The sequence below is a fragment of the Salminus brasiliensis genome, chromosome 24, assembly GCF_030463535.1.
Source record: "Salminus brasiliensis chromosome 24, fSalBra1.hap2, whole genome shotgun sequence".
Lineage (NCBI taxonomy): Eukaryota > Metazoa > Chordata > Actinopteri > Characiformes > Bryconidae > Salminus > Salminus brasiliensis.
This window is the reverse complement of record NC_132901.1, coordinates 25,636,359-25,652,852: the sequence shown is the minus strand read 5'-3', so window position 1 is coordinate 25,652,852 and position 16,494 is coordinate 25,636,359. Positions and strand designations below refer to the sequence as shown.

The 16,494-nt window shown below is 41.4% G+C and overlaps 1 protein-coding gene across 1 annotated transcript in view; it reads right to left on the bottom strand.

Annotated features, from left to right (window-relative positions):
• eys (eyes shut homolog) overlaps positions 1 to 16,494 on the bottom strand; it is a 334,776-nt gene that overhangs the window by 239,208 nt on the left and 79,074 nt on the right. The window contains exons 13-18 of the mRNA XM_072669909.1: positions 14,462 to 14,572; positions 11,932 to 12,165; positions 11,397 to 11,519; positions 9,409 to 9,522; positions 6,706 to 6,819; positions 4,475 to 4,588 (exon numbers count right to left, since the gene is read on the bottom strand). Of these exons, the coding sequence (XP_072526010.1) occupies positions 4,475 to 4,588; positions 6,706 to 6,819; positions 9,409 to 9,522; positions 11,397 to 11,519; positions 11,932 to 12,165; positions 14,462 to 14,572 (810 nt within the window). The remainder of the gene's footprint in view (positions 1 to 4,474; positions 4,589 to 6,705; positions 6,820 to 9,408; positions 9,523 to 11,396; positions 11,520 to 11,931; positions 12,166 to 14,461; positions 14,573 to 16,494) is intronic.

Sequence of the window (16,494 nt, the reverse complement as noted above, 5' to 3'; positions counted from 1 at the left end):
AGAGGAAGGAGTCTGGGAAGGGGTTTAAAAATCAGCCACTCATTTTATTGCCGTCCTAGCAAGTCCAGCCCAAGAGCAGAGCACAAGCTGAGTAAAGGGGTCTCCAACAATCCTAAAATCTCTTAGATGGTATCAGGTAGCTCTCACCACAGTTGGTGCACAGCATCTACCATCAGAAGGAGACCAAAGAAGAAGAAGGCTAAAGTCTACCAGAGGAGTGATACTGACTGATTCTGCCACTGGCTTCCTGTAGCTGCTGCCCACATCAGATTCATCCTTGACTCTGGCCTACCAAGCCAAGACTGGACCAGCCAGCCCCTCCGTACTTGATGGCGATGGTCAAAAGCAGATCTGCACCGAGAGCCCTTCCAGCTTCAAGTACGGCTCGGCTCGACCCGCCATCCTTTAAGATCCATGGAAGACGAGCGTCCAGACTTTTTTCTGTCCTGCACCGAAGTGGTGGAACGAACTTCCCCTGGGTGTCCGAACAGCAGAGTCCAACACTCGCTGTCTTCAAACCCAGACTGAAGACCCTCCTCTTCTGAGAGTACTTGGGTGAATAGCAGAGTACTATGGTCTCCATACTGACTTGTGTTTAGTAGAGTCTAAGATTAGAGGATCTTTGAATTATTAGTCTATTTAAACTAGCTGAGGTTTTTCTTGGGTAAATAGCAAAGCACTTTTCTAAGTCGCTCTGGAGAAGAGCGTCTGCTAAATGCCTTAAACGATGACACAGTCAGTCAGTCATTTCACCGAAGACTGCGCCCATACTGCACCTCGTCGTCAAAACACAAAGCCAATCCAACCACAACTGCACAAACGTCCCTGCAGCGAATGGACACAGTGGACGCTCTGAATAAATGGACCGTTTATGTCAAAAGTTCAACTTTTAGCTAGAAAAATAACAGCAGCCTAGTCCTACCCTGGGAATCCAGCCTAACATATAGGTCAGCTCCCAGCTCCACTGGTGCTGTACATCATTTCTTTGCCAACAGCCAAACAATCAGAAACCGTGTGTGTGTGTGTGTGTGTGTGTGTGTGTGCGTGTGTGTAAGAGACTAAAGAATATGTCTTGGATTATTCTTTAAATGCTGAATCACTGTTTGGGTGTTTATGTTTATTGGTGCTAATATTGAGATAATATTCAGTGTTTTAACAGCACTGTAATCGTCAGGGTTTTGCTTGTCTTTAATATTTAACATGAACATGATGTTATGATGTTAGCTAGATGTTAAACACCCTGACTGATGTTAGCTAAACATCAACTAGTCTACTTAATGTTGGATGTTAATGTTGGACATTTACTGATGCTAGTTAGATGTTAACTGCTGCAGCTGATGTTACATGTTGACCACGCGAGCTGATGTTAGACGTTAACCACTCTAGCCGATGTTAGCTAAATGTCAACCACTCTAGCCGATGTTAGCTAAATGTCAACCACTCCAGCTAGAGTGGTTAACGTCTAACATCAGCTAATGTTAGACGTCAACCACTCTAGCCGACGTTAGCTAAATGTCAACCGCTTTAGCTAATGTTAGACGTTAACCACTCTAGCCGATGTTGGACGTTAATCATTCTAACTGATGTTAGTTAGATGTTAACTACTCTAGCTGATGTTAGACGTTAACCACTCTATATTGAGTAGTTAACGTCTAACTAACATCAGCTAATGTTAGACATTAACTATTCTATCTGATGTTAATTAATTAGTTGGTTAGATTTTAGCTAAACGTCAACTATTCAAGCTGATGTTACTTACACATTAACTAAATGTTTAAATGTTAGACATTATTGTTTGACATTTACTGATGCTAGTTAGATGTTATCCACTCTATCTGTTGTTAATTTGATTTTAACTATTTTAACACTGATGTTGGACATTAACTGATGCTAGTAACCACTGTAGCTGATGTTAGCTAAACATCAACTACTCTAATGTTAGACCTACTCTAATGTTACCTATTCTATCCAATCTTTGTTAGATGTTAACCACTTTAGCTAAAGTTAGGCTCATTAGCTCCTCTGATATAGCAGCTTCTTCTTTTCACAATTTCTGGATAATAAACATGTTTTCTGCTAAATGCTGCTAACTTGTGCTACTCAATGTTTTTGCATCATACCATCAGAGCTATCATCTAATTTCCTAGCTAGGGACATCCCTAGTTTTTACCCTAAGGGGAACTTTATGGGTTAACAGGACATTTGTGTCCTGACAATGTATGAAAAAACACACATCCAATCACACACACACAGCCATGCAGGGTTACTGACTTCAAACTGTTTTTGTGCTCATTTCAGAAACATGCTTTTAAAAGAAGGTGGGTGGGGGCACACCTGCAAAGCAACAACAACAGCCTGGAAAACTCATCACAGCTACATCTGTTTACAGAGGGCAAAAATAGCTTCCATTGCCTCCCTCAGAGCTCACTTCCACAGGAGTCACAATTCCGAACATACTGTATCATCCTAAAATTAGATGCAAAAAGCCTGAGAAAATGGAAATAACATGCGTCTTTCACAAAAAACGAAAAACAGACGACTAAATTAGGACATGCATGGTGATGGAGCTAAAGCACATGCATTTTTAAAGGAGAAAAAAAACAACGTTTAACTCCTACCTTTGATCATTTCTGGAACAAAAAAGTGAAGGAGTTGTTTAAGGTCATAAAGTGATGCAGAAGTTCTGCTGTTACTTTTCATTTCCATTAAAACAGCCCTCAGTGTTGAACTGTCAGCTTCTAACAAACAAGGTAAAAATACCTGAATATAGGATTACTGTTACTGCAGCGTATTAGCACCCAGGTGCTAACGGCCTAACGGTCTAACTGGTCATTCATAAAGCCTACTCTGTCTGACATTGTCTAGATGTGAACTACGCTGACGTTGTCTATACGTGAACTACGCTGACGTTGTCTATACGTGAACTACGCTGACGTTGTCTATACGTGAACTACGCTGACGTTGTCTATACGTGAACTACGCTGACGTTGTCTAGATGTTGATCCCCCTAACATTGTGTAGATGTTGACTACACTAACTCATGTTAGACGTTGACTACACTAGCTTGTATTAGCAAGATGTTAACTACTCTAGCTGATGTTAGATGTTCACTACACTAGCTGGGGTTAGCTAAACGCTCACTACACTAGCTAGTGTTGGCTGGATGTTCACTACTCACTACTACGTTTACGACTCCCGTTTTATCTCTACATTAACTACTCTGATGTCAGCTAGATGCTCGCTACTCTAGCTGGTGTTAGAGGACCTTAACTACTCTAGCTGGTGTAAACTAGATGTTTACTATTTTTAAATGTTATATTTATAATTATTAGATATCTGATGTTAGACATTTACAACTCTGATGTTAGACGTTTGCTTCTCTACTTGATGTAACTAATCTGATGTAAAGTAAATGTTTACTACTCTAGCTGATGTCAGTTGCTCACGGCTCTAGCTGATGTTGGCGAGATGTTAACTACTCTGGTGTTAACTAGACATTAACTACTCCATCTGATGTTGGCTAGATGTTAACTACTCTAGCTAATGTTAGGAAGATGCTACTCTTCTACTCTACCTAATGTTAGACATTTACAACTTTATTGGATGCTAGACGTTAACAGCTCTCTAATGCTAGTTAAAAACAAAATTCTCTATCTGATGTTAGATGTTAACTTGTATCTGATGTTAGTTAGATGTGATATAGTTAGTTGATGTGTTCTGATGTTAGTTGGATGTTAACGAGCATAGCTTCTTAGATATTTTCTAGTGTAGCTGATGTTAGTTTGACATAAATTGTGTTCTGATGTTAGTTGGATGTTAACGAGCATAGCTTCTTAGATATTTCCTAGTGTATGCTGATGTTAGTTAGATGTTTAGTAGTATTGTTAACCCAGAAATAAAAGTCATTACCAAGAGTAAAGTTGTGGAACTTGGTGGAATCAGACAAACAGAGCTAGCACAATCTATTAATGTGAACCCAAGCCAGCGAGAGCTTCCCTCTGACCCCTCAAATCAATTCGGATAATGACGCCAATCAGTTTGAGTGCCACTTTATGGCACACCTGATTTTCAGACCCACGTTTTGCTGGGCAATTATTTGTTTAAAGTACACCCTTGGTACCATGCCTCCTTAAATGTGTCCTTGAGTTTTGTTTTGGTTTTTTTTTTTTTCTTCCTTGTCCTGGTGTTCTTTACCACAGTGCCACACAAGAGAGCCTCTGTTGAAATGAGATAGTATTGGCCTCTGTGATTTGGGCCACTATTTCCTGTGTTTTTCTTTTTTTCAGCTTGTCCGCGGGTATGTCCAGAGAATGAAGATGTACCAAATGTGGCGACGCTGGTGGAATGGGATCAGACAGGTGAGAGGAAAGCTTTCTGAACTTAATTAACTTTGCTTTTTTTTTTTTTTTTTTTGCTCATTGCACCCTCCCAAACCCTCCCTTACCAACCCCCCCACTCCCTCTGTACTTATTACCTTTAAATGGAGCCACACACTGGCAGTAGTAATTACCAGGCTGGTCAATGCAAGTGGCCCCATTCTTGCAAGGAGAAGAGGCGCACTCATCAATGTCCAGCTCACACTTGGATCCTTTGAGAGAGGAAAACACAAAGAGAGGGAACAAATAAACTGGACAATGAGTGCTCGAGTGCCGTCTCCAACGCGGCTCAGGCTGAAGGTAATGGTGGTCTTTCATATGGAATGCGAGTTATCCTACAAAGAGGAAAAAAGGGAGGCAAAAAAACAAGCTATTCTGAACAAGACCCCAAACTACGTAAACACGACAAGACTGCTTGCCTTTCTTCGGTCCATTTACAAAATGCACACTTCTCCTTGAGAATATCTACTTAGGAATTAAGGAAGGGCCCATGTGACTAAAAAACACAATTTTCTTGCTTTTTTTAAGAAAAGGAGTTTTCTGTGTGTAAAGGTCCAAAACTGTCCATCTACTCTCCTGTCCATACTGTCCACTTCTAAAAACAATGCAATTTACATTGAGCCTATAGCAGCTCAGTTCACCCAATAATAGTCAGTTTATGGGCAGTGTTCCAGACAGAATAAGGCACAATACAGTGCCAATCAAAAGAGAGGTCATTTGCATATGTCAGTATTAAAAGAATAGTAAAAAATAATAAATACATTTTTATTATATTTATATTTTTATCATTGTCCATCACCATAACTTCCATACATGAAAACATGCTCTCAGCCTCTCAGTATTCACAAGTTCCACAAATTGGTGTTTCCATAATTTAAATAATGGTCTTTAAATGCCCAGGTTTTCCAGATTTTCTAGGATACATGGGAACCCAGACATGTGCAGCCTTATTGGCTCAATAGCTCAACTTTTCCAAGATCTTACTTATATTTCCAGAAGCAATTGTCTCATTATTCTAGAATTTCTAGAATTGGAAACGTAGTCTCCAAATGTCCAGGTTTTCCTGATTATCCAAGATACATGGGAGCTCTGATATATGAAATCTCAGTGGCTAAACTTCTCAACATTTCCAAAATCTCAATAACATTTTCTGAGCATTTGTAGTAAACAGAAGATTTCATTACTGGAAAAATGGAAATGTTCAGGTTTCCAGTTTTCCAAGACACATAAGAAACCTGTTCTAATGAATATAAAGAGTGGTCATAAAGTGGTCATATAAAACTGAATTATGACCATTTCTGGTACATAAAAACCACACCATCATAAGTGGACCTCTGGGAAACATGTAGGATATGGCCTCTTTCAAGTGGAATTCTGCACTGTTAAAGGTCCAAAACTGTCCATCCTGTCTATTCCTGAAAACAAGGTAATGTGATATCAAAAACTAACACATTTACATTAGGCCTATAGCGGCTCAGATCACCCATTAATGGTCAGTTTATGGGCAGTGGTCCAGACAGAATGAGGCGCAATACAGAGTCAATCAAAAAAGTGGTCAGTTTTAAAAACAATAGTGACAAAAAAGTCGACTTTAATTCTAACAAGGTTCCTTCTATTTTTAGAAAACCTTTCCTGGATTTTCCAAGATATTTTCCAAGACCAAACAACTTCCATACATGAGAGACATCGAGTGAGCAGTGAGAATTTTACAAGCCTCTATAAAAAAGCGTTTGCACATTGTACAGTTTCACAAATTGGTGTTTCCATAACTGGAACAATGGTCTCAAAATTCCTAGTTTTTCCAGATTTTCCAGGACCGTGGGAACCCGGACATATGCAGCCTCAGTGGCTTAAAAGCTCAACTTTTTTCAGGACATTTTTGAGCTATTGTCTCATTGTCCTAGAGTTTTCATGATTGGAAACGTAGTCCCCAAATGTCCAAGTTTGCCTGGTTATCCAAGACACATGGGAACTCTGATATATGGAATCTCAGTGGCTAAACTTCTCAACGTTTCAAAGATCTTAATAAGATTTTCAGAACATTAGTAGTAATTTCATTTTTTTCCAGTAGAAAATTCCATTACTGGAAAAATAGTTATGTTCAGGTTTTCTAGTTTTCCAGGACACATAGGAACCTCGTTCTAATGAATATAAAGAGGTCGTAAAGTGGTCATATAAAACTGAATTATGACCATTTCTGGTACATAAAAACCACACCATCATAAATGGACCTCTGGGAAACATAAGACACAAGGAAAATGTAGGATACGGCCTCTTTCAAGTGGAATTCTGCACTGCAATTTGCATGGGGGGAAAATGTGTCACGTACCAGTGAAGCCTGGAGGGCAGCTGCACTCAAAGCCATTGGCAAGGTCCAGGCACGTGCCGTTGTTAAGGCATGGAGACGACTGGCATTCATTGACATTGATTTCACATAAGCTGCCTGAATAGAAAGAGAAGAAAGAAAGGAAGAGTGATGGAGAACAAGGAGGAGAAGCTTCACCCAAATTCCCATGCCAACCAATTATACTCAGAGGTTCTGACGGTATGCAGATGGAGGAAGAAAAGGAAAACTCAATCTTAAGTCCTTTTAAAAGCTCCTTGCTTTTGCACCTCCTGGATTGAACTATAAATAGATTAGCTGAAGATTCTGTTGGGCAGGAGGTTACTGAAATATGCACCCTGCTACAGCAGGATTGCTAAATGAACCTGCTTCCGTTCCAATTTGCATGAACATGAAAGAATTACAGGGGCAAAATGACACTTGAAAATAGAAAGCTAATTTGGCTGGACATGAACCGCGGCAGACTTTGTGTCTTCAAAGGGGCTGAAGTGAACTTTTCGCTAAGGAAACAAGTGATATGCAAAATAAAGCTGGTGTATGAACTCGCACCGTTCAGAAGAGTCGATTATACGGTCTGACAGCTCTGTTCACAATACGAACGTGATGGAAAGCAGATGTCTCCGTTCATAGTTAATGTATTCATTTATTGCAGCTATTTTTTCATTGATTTGTTTACCTTTACAGATACATGTGAAAACACCAAGCAAACACTTGCTATCAAGTTCATGGGCTGGTTTAATCATCAGAGTCTAGCTCTGGGCTAGAGAGTTGAACGAGAACAGGGAGAAGAGGTGACAACAGGAATGTACGAAGCCCCTCTGGTTACATCGTACATAAATAAAACTAAGCCATGGCCACATTTTAGTAAGGTGTAGGAATGAGATCCTAGGTTGTGGCCACAACTTAGTAAGGCTTGACAGAATTTAGTTGTAGCCACGACTTAGTAAGGTGTAGGAACTACATCCCAATTTTTGGCCACAACTTGGTAACGTGTTTGAATGACATAATTAAGTTGTTGCCATGACTAAGTAAGGATCAGGAACGTAATCCTAAGTTGTGGCCACAACTTACTAAGGCATGGGAATGACAACCTAAGTTGTGGCCACGACTTAGTAAGACGTTGGAACAACATAATTGAGTTGTTGCCATGACTTCGTAAGGTGTGGAAACATGATTCCAAGTTGTGGCTACGACTTAGTCATGGCAACAACTTAATTATGTCATTCCCACAAGTTACTAAGTAAGGCATGGGAACGTGATCCCAAAGTTGGCCACAACTTACTAAGGTGTGGGAACGACATCCCAAGTTGTGGCCATGACTTAGTAAGACATTGGAACAACATAATTGAGTTGTTGCCATGACTTAGTAAGTTGTGGGAATGACATAACTAAATTGTTGCCATGACTAAGTAAGGCATGGGAATGAGAGCCTAAGTTGTGGCCACAACTTAGTAACGTGTTTGAATGACATAATTAAGTTGTTGCCATGACTAAGTAAGGATCAGGAACGTAATCCTAAGTTGTGGCCACAACTTACTAAGGCATGGGAATGACAACCCAAGTTGTGGCCACGACTTAGTAAGACGTTGGAACAACATAATTGAGTTGTTGCCATGACTTCGTAAGGTGTGGAAACATGATTCCAAGTTGTGGCTACGACTTAGTCATGGCAACAACTTAATTATGTCATTCCCACAAGTTACTAAGTAAGGCATGGGAACGTGATCCCAAAGTTGGCCACAACTTACTAAGGTGTGGGAACGACATCCCAAGTTGTGGCCATGACTTAGTAAGACATTGGAACAACATAATTGAGTTGTTGCCATGACTTAGTAAGTTGTGGGAATGACATAACTAAATTGTTGCCATGACTAAGTAAGGCATGGGAATGAGATCCTAAGTTGTGGCCACAACTTAGTAAGGCGTAGGATCGACAGAATTTAGTTGTAGCCACGACTTGGTGTGGGAACTACATCCCAAGTTTTGACCACAACTTGGTAACGTGTTTGAATGACATAATTAAGTTGTTGCCATGACTAAGTAAGGATCAGGAACGTAATCCTAAATTGTGACCACAACTTACTAAGGCATGGGAACGACATCCCAAGTTGTGGCCACGACTTAGTAAGACGTTGGAACAACATAATTGAGTTGTTGCCATGACTTCGTAAGGTGTGGAAATATGATTCCAAGTTGTGGCCACAACTTAGTAAGCTGGTGACTAAGTAAGTCATGGGAATGAGATCCTAAGTTGTGGCCACAACTTAGTAAGGCGTAGGAACAACAGAATTTTATTTGTAGCCACGACTTAGTAAGGTGTGGCCACGACATCCCAAATTGTGGCCACGACTTAGTAAGACTTAGCCAAGACTTAATGAAGACTAATGAAGCACCATCCATCATTCCAGAGAACACAGTTTTTCCACTGCTCCACAACTCAATGCTGGGGGGGCTTTATACCCCTCTTGCCCTCACCTGGCATTAGGCAGCATGGTGCCAATAGGTTCATGTTGATCTGCTCCAGAGAGTCCTATTCAAGTAGCTGAATGCATTAATTGGAAGGGGTGTCCACAAATATTTGGGCACATAGTGTCCAAACTAAGACTACAAAGGGTTCTTTGAGCAATGCAATATAAGAACCATGTCTGGGTCCCTAAAAGATTCATTTTTGACACAAAGACAAAGTACCTGTGGTTCCGTTTGGACAGACGCAGCTGAAGGAGTTAAGTTCGTCCGAGCAGGAGGCTCCATTCTGACAGGGCTGGCTTAGGCACTCATTTACTTCAATCTCACAGTTATTACCTAGGAAAGGAGGAGGAAAGGTTCACTTCATTAAGGATCCACGGGCTGTTGACTCATCGAGGCCAGTGGCAGCCCCCTTTTCAAATAAAATAACCTACAATTAATGATGTGGAGAAGGAATAAAAAAAAAAAAACTCTCCCTTTAGTCAGACAGGTATCAAAGGGTTCAGTCGTGATGTTAGGATGGAGTCTGGAAGGGGAAATCTTTTTGATAAGCAGATGGTTATATTTGGGATAAGAAACTTTCCGATCTTGAGGCTAAAGATGGGAAACGACATGGTTAGAACTGTGAGAATAAGTGAAAAAAGCACAGAAAAACGAATGGCCGTTGGAAGCAACTCCAGGGTACCAAAACTGGCTGTATCTACAAATTAGAATTTCTGCTGAACTGCCTAGCAGAGGCATGTTTGCTTTCTGACTGTCTGATCGACTGAATGAACGTCTGACTGACCAACCTTTTTGAAATGCACACATGTTCAAGAACTGTCTCGTGTTTGCCTAGAAGAGACATTTACTCGCATTGACAGTCTGAGGACTACATTTAGCCAAAAAGCTAACAGGTATCGGTGAGGTAAGCTGAGGGTGGCTCTCCTTGCTTGAAATATCATTGTAAGCACCTCGTCCAGCATTGCTAGTGTGTTGTTGGCATCGCTACTGCACCAACTATCGGCTTCGTCCAGTATCACTACTGCAGACTTAACATCTCTACTGCACTGGTTGCCGGCCTTGTCCAGCATCACAACCGCAGAGTTATCATCTCTACTGCAATGGCTGTCTGTCTCATCCAGCTTCGCTACTGCAGAGTTAGCATCTCTACTGCACTGGCTGCCGGCCTCGTCCAGTATCACTACTGCACTGGCTGCCGGCCTCGTCCAGCATCGCTACCATGCCAATTGCCAGCCTTACCCTGCATCACTATGGCATTAGTCACAAGCCATGTTGATGAGGTCCTGGGCCCTTCACATCTAAACACGAATAAATATGCGGTCTACATCTTAAGGCTCTGAGGACAATGCTGGAGTCCTATCACAGGCAGGGTCACATAAAATGGTACATGAAACATGAAAGAGGTCATTTTATGCCACATACTTTTTTCTAAGTAAAGAGCAGACACTCTGGTCCTAAACTCCCCAATGTAGAAATGCCATTGACGAACACAAATAGTCATAAATACGTAACACACATATATTGCTTTCAGTAAAGATATTGAGATGTTGGTTAGAACACAGTTACTCTCTTCTCCAAAGGGTTCTTTGAGCAATACCATAGAAAAAAAAACCTTGAAAAGGTTCCCTAATGAACCATTTTAAGGTGTGCAGTAGTATGGGTGAAGGTTCTTTGCCAATTTAAATGCCTTCCCACTCTCATCCATTTTAAAATAAGGTGCTACAAACAGTTGTTGAAATGATGCAGCAGCATTATGGTGCCTTTTGTGATTCCAACACTAAAAAATAAAGGTTCTCCAAGCGGTTCTTTGAGCGATGCCACAGAAGAACCACTTTTGGTTCCATCAAAGACCATTTGTGTCATAGAGATGTGTATATGAAGAACCATTTAAAGGGTTAAAAGAAGTGACCGTAAAGGTTCTTTACCTATTTAAAAGGTCGTCAAACTCACATACACTATACAGACAAAAGTATTGGGACACCTGCTCATTCATTGTTTCTTCTGAAATCAATGGTAATAAAGAGTTTGTCCTGCCTTTGTTGAAGACCAAAGACCAAAAACTAAAGTTGGTGAATCCATTCATTGGAAGGGTTATCCTCAAACATTTGGAGACATAGAGGACCTTTCATAAAAGAGTTCTTTATGGAACCACATGTAGTTCTTTAGAGGCCTCGTTCAAAGAACCCTTTGTAGCACCGAAAACCCACCGATGAATCCAGGCGCACAGAAGCAGGTGTAGGCATCGAGGCGGTCTTTGCAGATGCTGAGAGTACCGCATGGTTTAGCAGCACAGTCGTCGATGTTGATCTCGCAGAACCGTCCGGTTAACCCTGACGCCAAAGCAAAAGACATGAGGCTTTGAGCCAACGGCACACTCCGGCTCTGATAACCTGACCACCCACACGAAAAGCAGGAGAGCATCTACGCAAGCTTTAATGTTGAGGATAACGCTCCTACTCAAAGTACAGGCTGGCTTTCATAAACCCACAGTGTTCTGCAGTAAGCTGTAATTAATCAAGGTCTCCAAATGAAACTGTCATTGAACAGAACACCACTATGGGTTTAGCTAATGTTTTAAGCCCTGCCAACACGATGATGTACTTCAGCGTCCTCAAGCTCCATCAGTTTAGCAGGAACCTGTCACGCAGACAGATTTGGGCCAGATTTGATGGCTGTATGGATAGATGAGTGTGGGTGTGTAGGATGACAGAAAAAGTACAAAGTGAAAATAACGTCACTTACCAGGCAAACACTCGCACTCGAACCCTCGGGGAAGGTCCACACACGTGGACCCGGAATGGCACAGTTCCTCTACACAGTGGCTGATGGGAGTCTCGCACAGTTTCCCAGTGAAGCCATGACGGCATACACACTGGAAAGAGCCCTCCAGCTCTTCACACATGTATGTTCCTCGGACGTCACACGGATCGTTCAGGCACCTTTTCGCCACTCCGGAGCAGTCGTCTCCATCGAATCCTTCATAGGAAAGAGTTAAGATCAGATGGACGTATGGATGATGGACATAAAATGGGCTTAAGGGGCAAGAAAACTGAAAATCAAGCTGAACAATTTTAGAAAACACAAAAAAGGCCCAATTAGGGCCTTCAACGTTCATCTAGAAATAACCTAATTGCAGAGAAAATTAACAACTGCAGTGGTTGCAACAGTGTGAAATAGTAGGATTCAGTAGTAGGAAATGACCATAAACTGTCACAGCGCCTCCTGTAGTACTGGAAGGCTCATAGGTGACCGCCAAAGCCAAACTTCAGATAGTATATAATAAGCAAATGCCTTTATGGTCAAACTACCTGTACAGTACAATGAGAACCTTATCTGTCCCAGCTTAGAAAGTCAGGTCAAAGCACCGAATCAGCCATGCTACAGTGCCTCCTGGAGCTGAAGAGAGTGTTATAGAATTCGCTCAAGGGCCCAACAGTGGCAGCTTAGCAAACTTGGGTATTGACCCCACAACCCTGTGATCAATAACCCAGTGCTCTTACCACTGAGGCACTACTGCCCAGAGCATCCAGTCTTGTAAGCTTGCAAAGGTGGGTTCAACTTTTTCAAGCTGAAAAGTATTCCTGCAGGCCAAGAGGTCACGTCATCATTCTGCGGACACCATCACGCCCAAAATAGCGACTCCATGTCTAAATATTTTTGGTTTGTCTGTAGGTATCTTCAGAAGTCATCAGCTATGGAGCTCTGTGGTGATCAGAAAGCTTCTGTTTTGGTAATATTGTCCCCTAGATGCCACTGAATCCACTAAACTAATATGGAGAAGATGTGGCCTAAAGGTTAGAGAGGTGGGCTTGGAACCAGAAGGTTGCTGGTTTGATCCCCTGGACGGGCAGGAGGAAGCTCAACAGCTACACCCCTCAAGAAGGATATTCTGGAATCCTGGGTGTTCCTAAAATGAACACAGTGGCAGCTATAGTAAGACCACACTACATCTGAGATAATTTATGCATCTACTACAGTCCTGCCATCCACGCTGAAGCTTAAAGGACTGTTTCAGACTGGACTGCATGGTGATTAAGGCACAGTGCAGATCAACCAATCAGAACAGAGAAAACAGCCTGGGCAATTCAGAAATGCTATTTTTCGCTGTTGGGCTCCCCCTAAAGGAGGAGAGTGTAATTCACTTTCAGTCCACTCTAGTAAATACAAATTACACATTGAGCGCCACCACATCGGTAGCTTTACACATCCATTTCTGGACAAGCTGAGAGCTCCAGAAGCCTGATCTGGAGGTAGAGAAGCATGTGGGCTAAGGTGGTAGCGTAATACCACAGGATTTTACACCAACATGACAGTTCTGGAGAGAGCATCTCCTCCTGCAGCTCCACCACCAAATCTCCACAGTACTTAACAGCAACGTTCTGGCCCGGAGTGGCAATGATGGAGGCGCCGTTCTCCCTGTTTCAGTCAAAGGAGCATCAGCATGATTGTGAAGCTGCTGTTTTAAGGCCAAGTTAGTACATCATGTTATTTTAACCAATCCAGTTCAGTCATAAAAAAAAAATCTCTGGAGAACTCGTAGGGGTTGTGTGGCGTAGGGGTCCTGAGAACGTCCTTGCTGGGGTCTCCACTAGCTTTGACTCATTTGATCCACTCACATTAACATTTTTGAGGTGAAAATGTGCCCTTTAAGCTTTCACACTTCTGTGACTCTCCCATCACTTTTGTATCCTCAGCTGCGGAGCAGATGCCATTACTGATACTTTTTGCATTTGCCTACCTTAAGCCACAAGCACAGCCATAATAAAAGTGATGGATGAGAGGCAGGCCTATCAAATTGCAATGCAAGAGAAATGTCGAGGGCACTGTTACTTTCTTATTCTTAAGCAAATGCTCTCCGTTACACTCCAATGTGTTTCTCAAATGAGCTTTTAAGCTTCCCCCTCTCCCTCTTCTTTTATTTTTTATTATTTATTATTTTTTTTACAGCCACTAAGTAATCAATAGAAGTCTGGGTGTTGTGGACTAAACAAATGGGATTAACATAGAATAAGCAGTGAGCGGCTATGAAACTGCCCGGAGCCACAGTGGACGAAGGAAGTAAAAAGCATTACAGTGATTGCCTACAAGATGACTGAGCGCGATTACCACAAACTCCTACGTCCTTTGACTCCAATTTCAAAACAACAGATGAAAGACTGCAATCCTAAGTCAAACTGTTTGAGCTTTGAGCCCTGATGAACGAAGATAAATTCGGCACGTTACACATTACATTAACGACTCACGAACGCGAGGAATTTGTTGGAATTAATACCTGCCAGACATCTGCAATGAAAGTCTCCGTCCACCATGTAGCAGGTGCCATTGTTTTGACAGGCCTTATCCAGAGGTGTGCAGTCAGTGACCAGCGTGGAGCAGTTCTTATCTGATAGAAATAGAAGAGCTGAACTAATGCTGAAAACAGGTCAAAACAGCCAAAGTCAGCAAAGAAGAACAGAGCAAGGTCAGAAACTACAGTGTAACTTCTCTAGTCTGACAGTACTGCTTATAAATCTACAGCATGTCATATGTGGTGGATAATGCACACGAATTAGCATACCATTAGCATACAACACAGTTACTGTTCAGACAGACCGTATGCCTTATAGGTAGATATGGACAAAATGCCATGCTGTGATTATGCTATACAGTAAACAACATATCACAAATCAGTGAATTCTTAATGTGGTACGGTTAAGAACCACCATCTGGGAGGATTCATCAACACAACCACAGAAACTGCTCTGAAATATCATTAAAAAATGGCTGAAATGGTCAGGGTGCATGTTAAACCATATTTTGGTGTTTCCTGTATGGTTTAAGACCGTGCAAAATGTAAATCTGGTTTTATGTGACCGGTTCAAAGGCTCATTTGCATATCACAATCTTTAATAAACACCAACTTTGCAGGCCAAGGATGAATATCTATGAATGAACACCAACAGTGGCAGGCAGTGTTATATCTTTATCCAAATAAGCATGTATAAATGCCTGTGCATGACCTGAAGACACCTCAAACTCAGTAACAGACCATGACTATTAGATTTATGACTTCAGTTTAGGCCATGCATGTCCAAAAAGCTCACATCTAGAATAATGCTAAGCTATGCTAACCCCATTTGGGCTTTTAAAAGGCATATGAGCGTTATCTGAAATTCACTGGGACATTTTCAAATCAAATCAAATCAAATTTTATTTGTCACATACATAGTAATACACAGTATAACTTGCAGTGAAATGCTTTTTATGTAAGTTTATGTAAGTTTTACACTAAATACAGACATCTGAAACTTGTAGAAGACGTGCTTGGATGCTTTCCCATTTTATTGCTTTTAAAAATGGAATTATGGTCAATATGTCTTTTTTAACAAAAACAGATGATTTCTACAAAATAATGCAGATTAAATAAAAAAATATATAATGTAAAATAAGTGTCTGCATGTTTTTTATACATTATATGTCCAAATATTTGTGGACACCCCTTCTAATGAATGAATTCAGCTACTTTAAGTTGCACTCATTGCTGACACAGATGTGCAAATTCACACATGCTGCCAATAGAATAGGACTCTCTGGAGCTAATAAACATGAACCTATCGGCTCCATTCCTGATGCCAGGCCTGGGCTAGAAGAGGGGGTATAAAGCCCCCCAGCATTGAGCTGTGGAGCAGTGGAAGAACTGTGTCCTCTGGAATGATGGATGGTGGTGGAGCTCCATCCAATACTTTTGGGACGAGTTGGGGATGATAAGGTAGGGTGGTGATCATCCAACGTCCTGACTAACTCACTAACTGTTCTTGTCGCTGAATGCACTCAAATCAACCTCACAGCGATGCTCCTCCAAAATCTAGTAGAAAGCTATCTTTTATCCTAAACAGTAGAGACAGTTGGTCCAACAAAAACCGGAGACACAGAATGAGCAGGTGTCCCAATACTTTTGTCCATATAGTGTATTCAGTGTGTTTGCCTGCCAAGCACATACATGTTGAGGAAACAAGACTTCTGCAGACATTCTAGATTTAATTAAACACCCAATGGGATTTATTTTTGGACTCAAGTCTGCAAATTAAAAGCAGGAAACAAGCATCCTCGCATCCTTGTGAACTTGTAGCTGTTCAAAGTCCCGTTTCTCCAATGAATTGCTGACAAGTGATCAAAGAAAGTGTGCACATATGATCACTCCCTTTAAAAGAGGCTGAAACTGCTGATTTCTCTAATGCATATACAAGTCACAGTGTGCGTTTGTGAACTCTGGATTTGCATGGGGTAAACACCACCATATGGTGCTCACTACAGAATGGTGCTTAG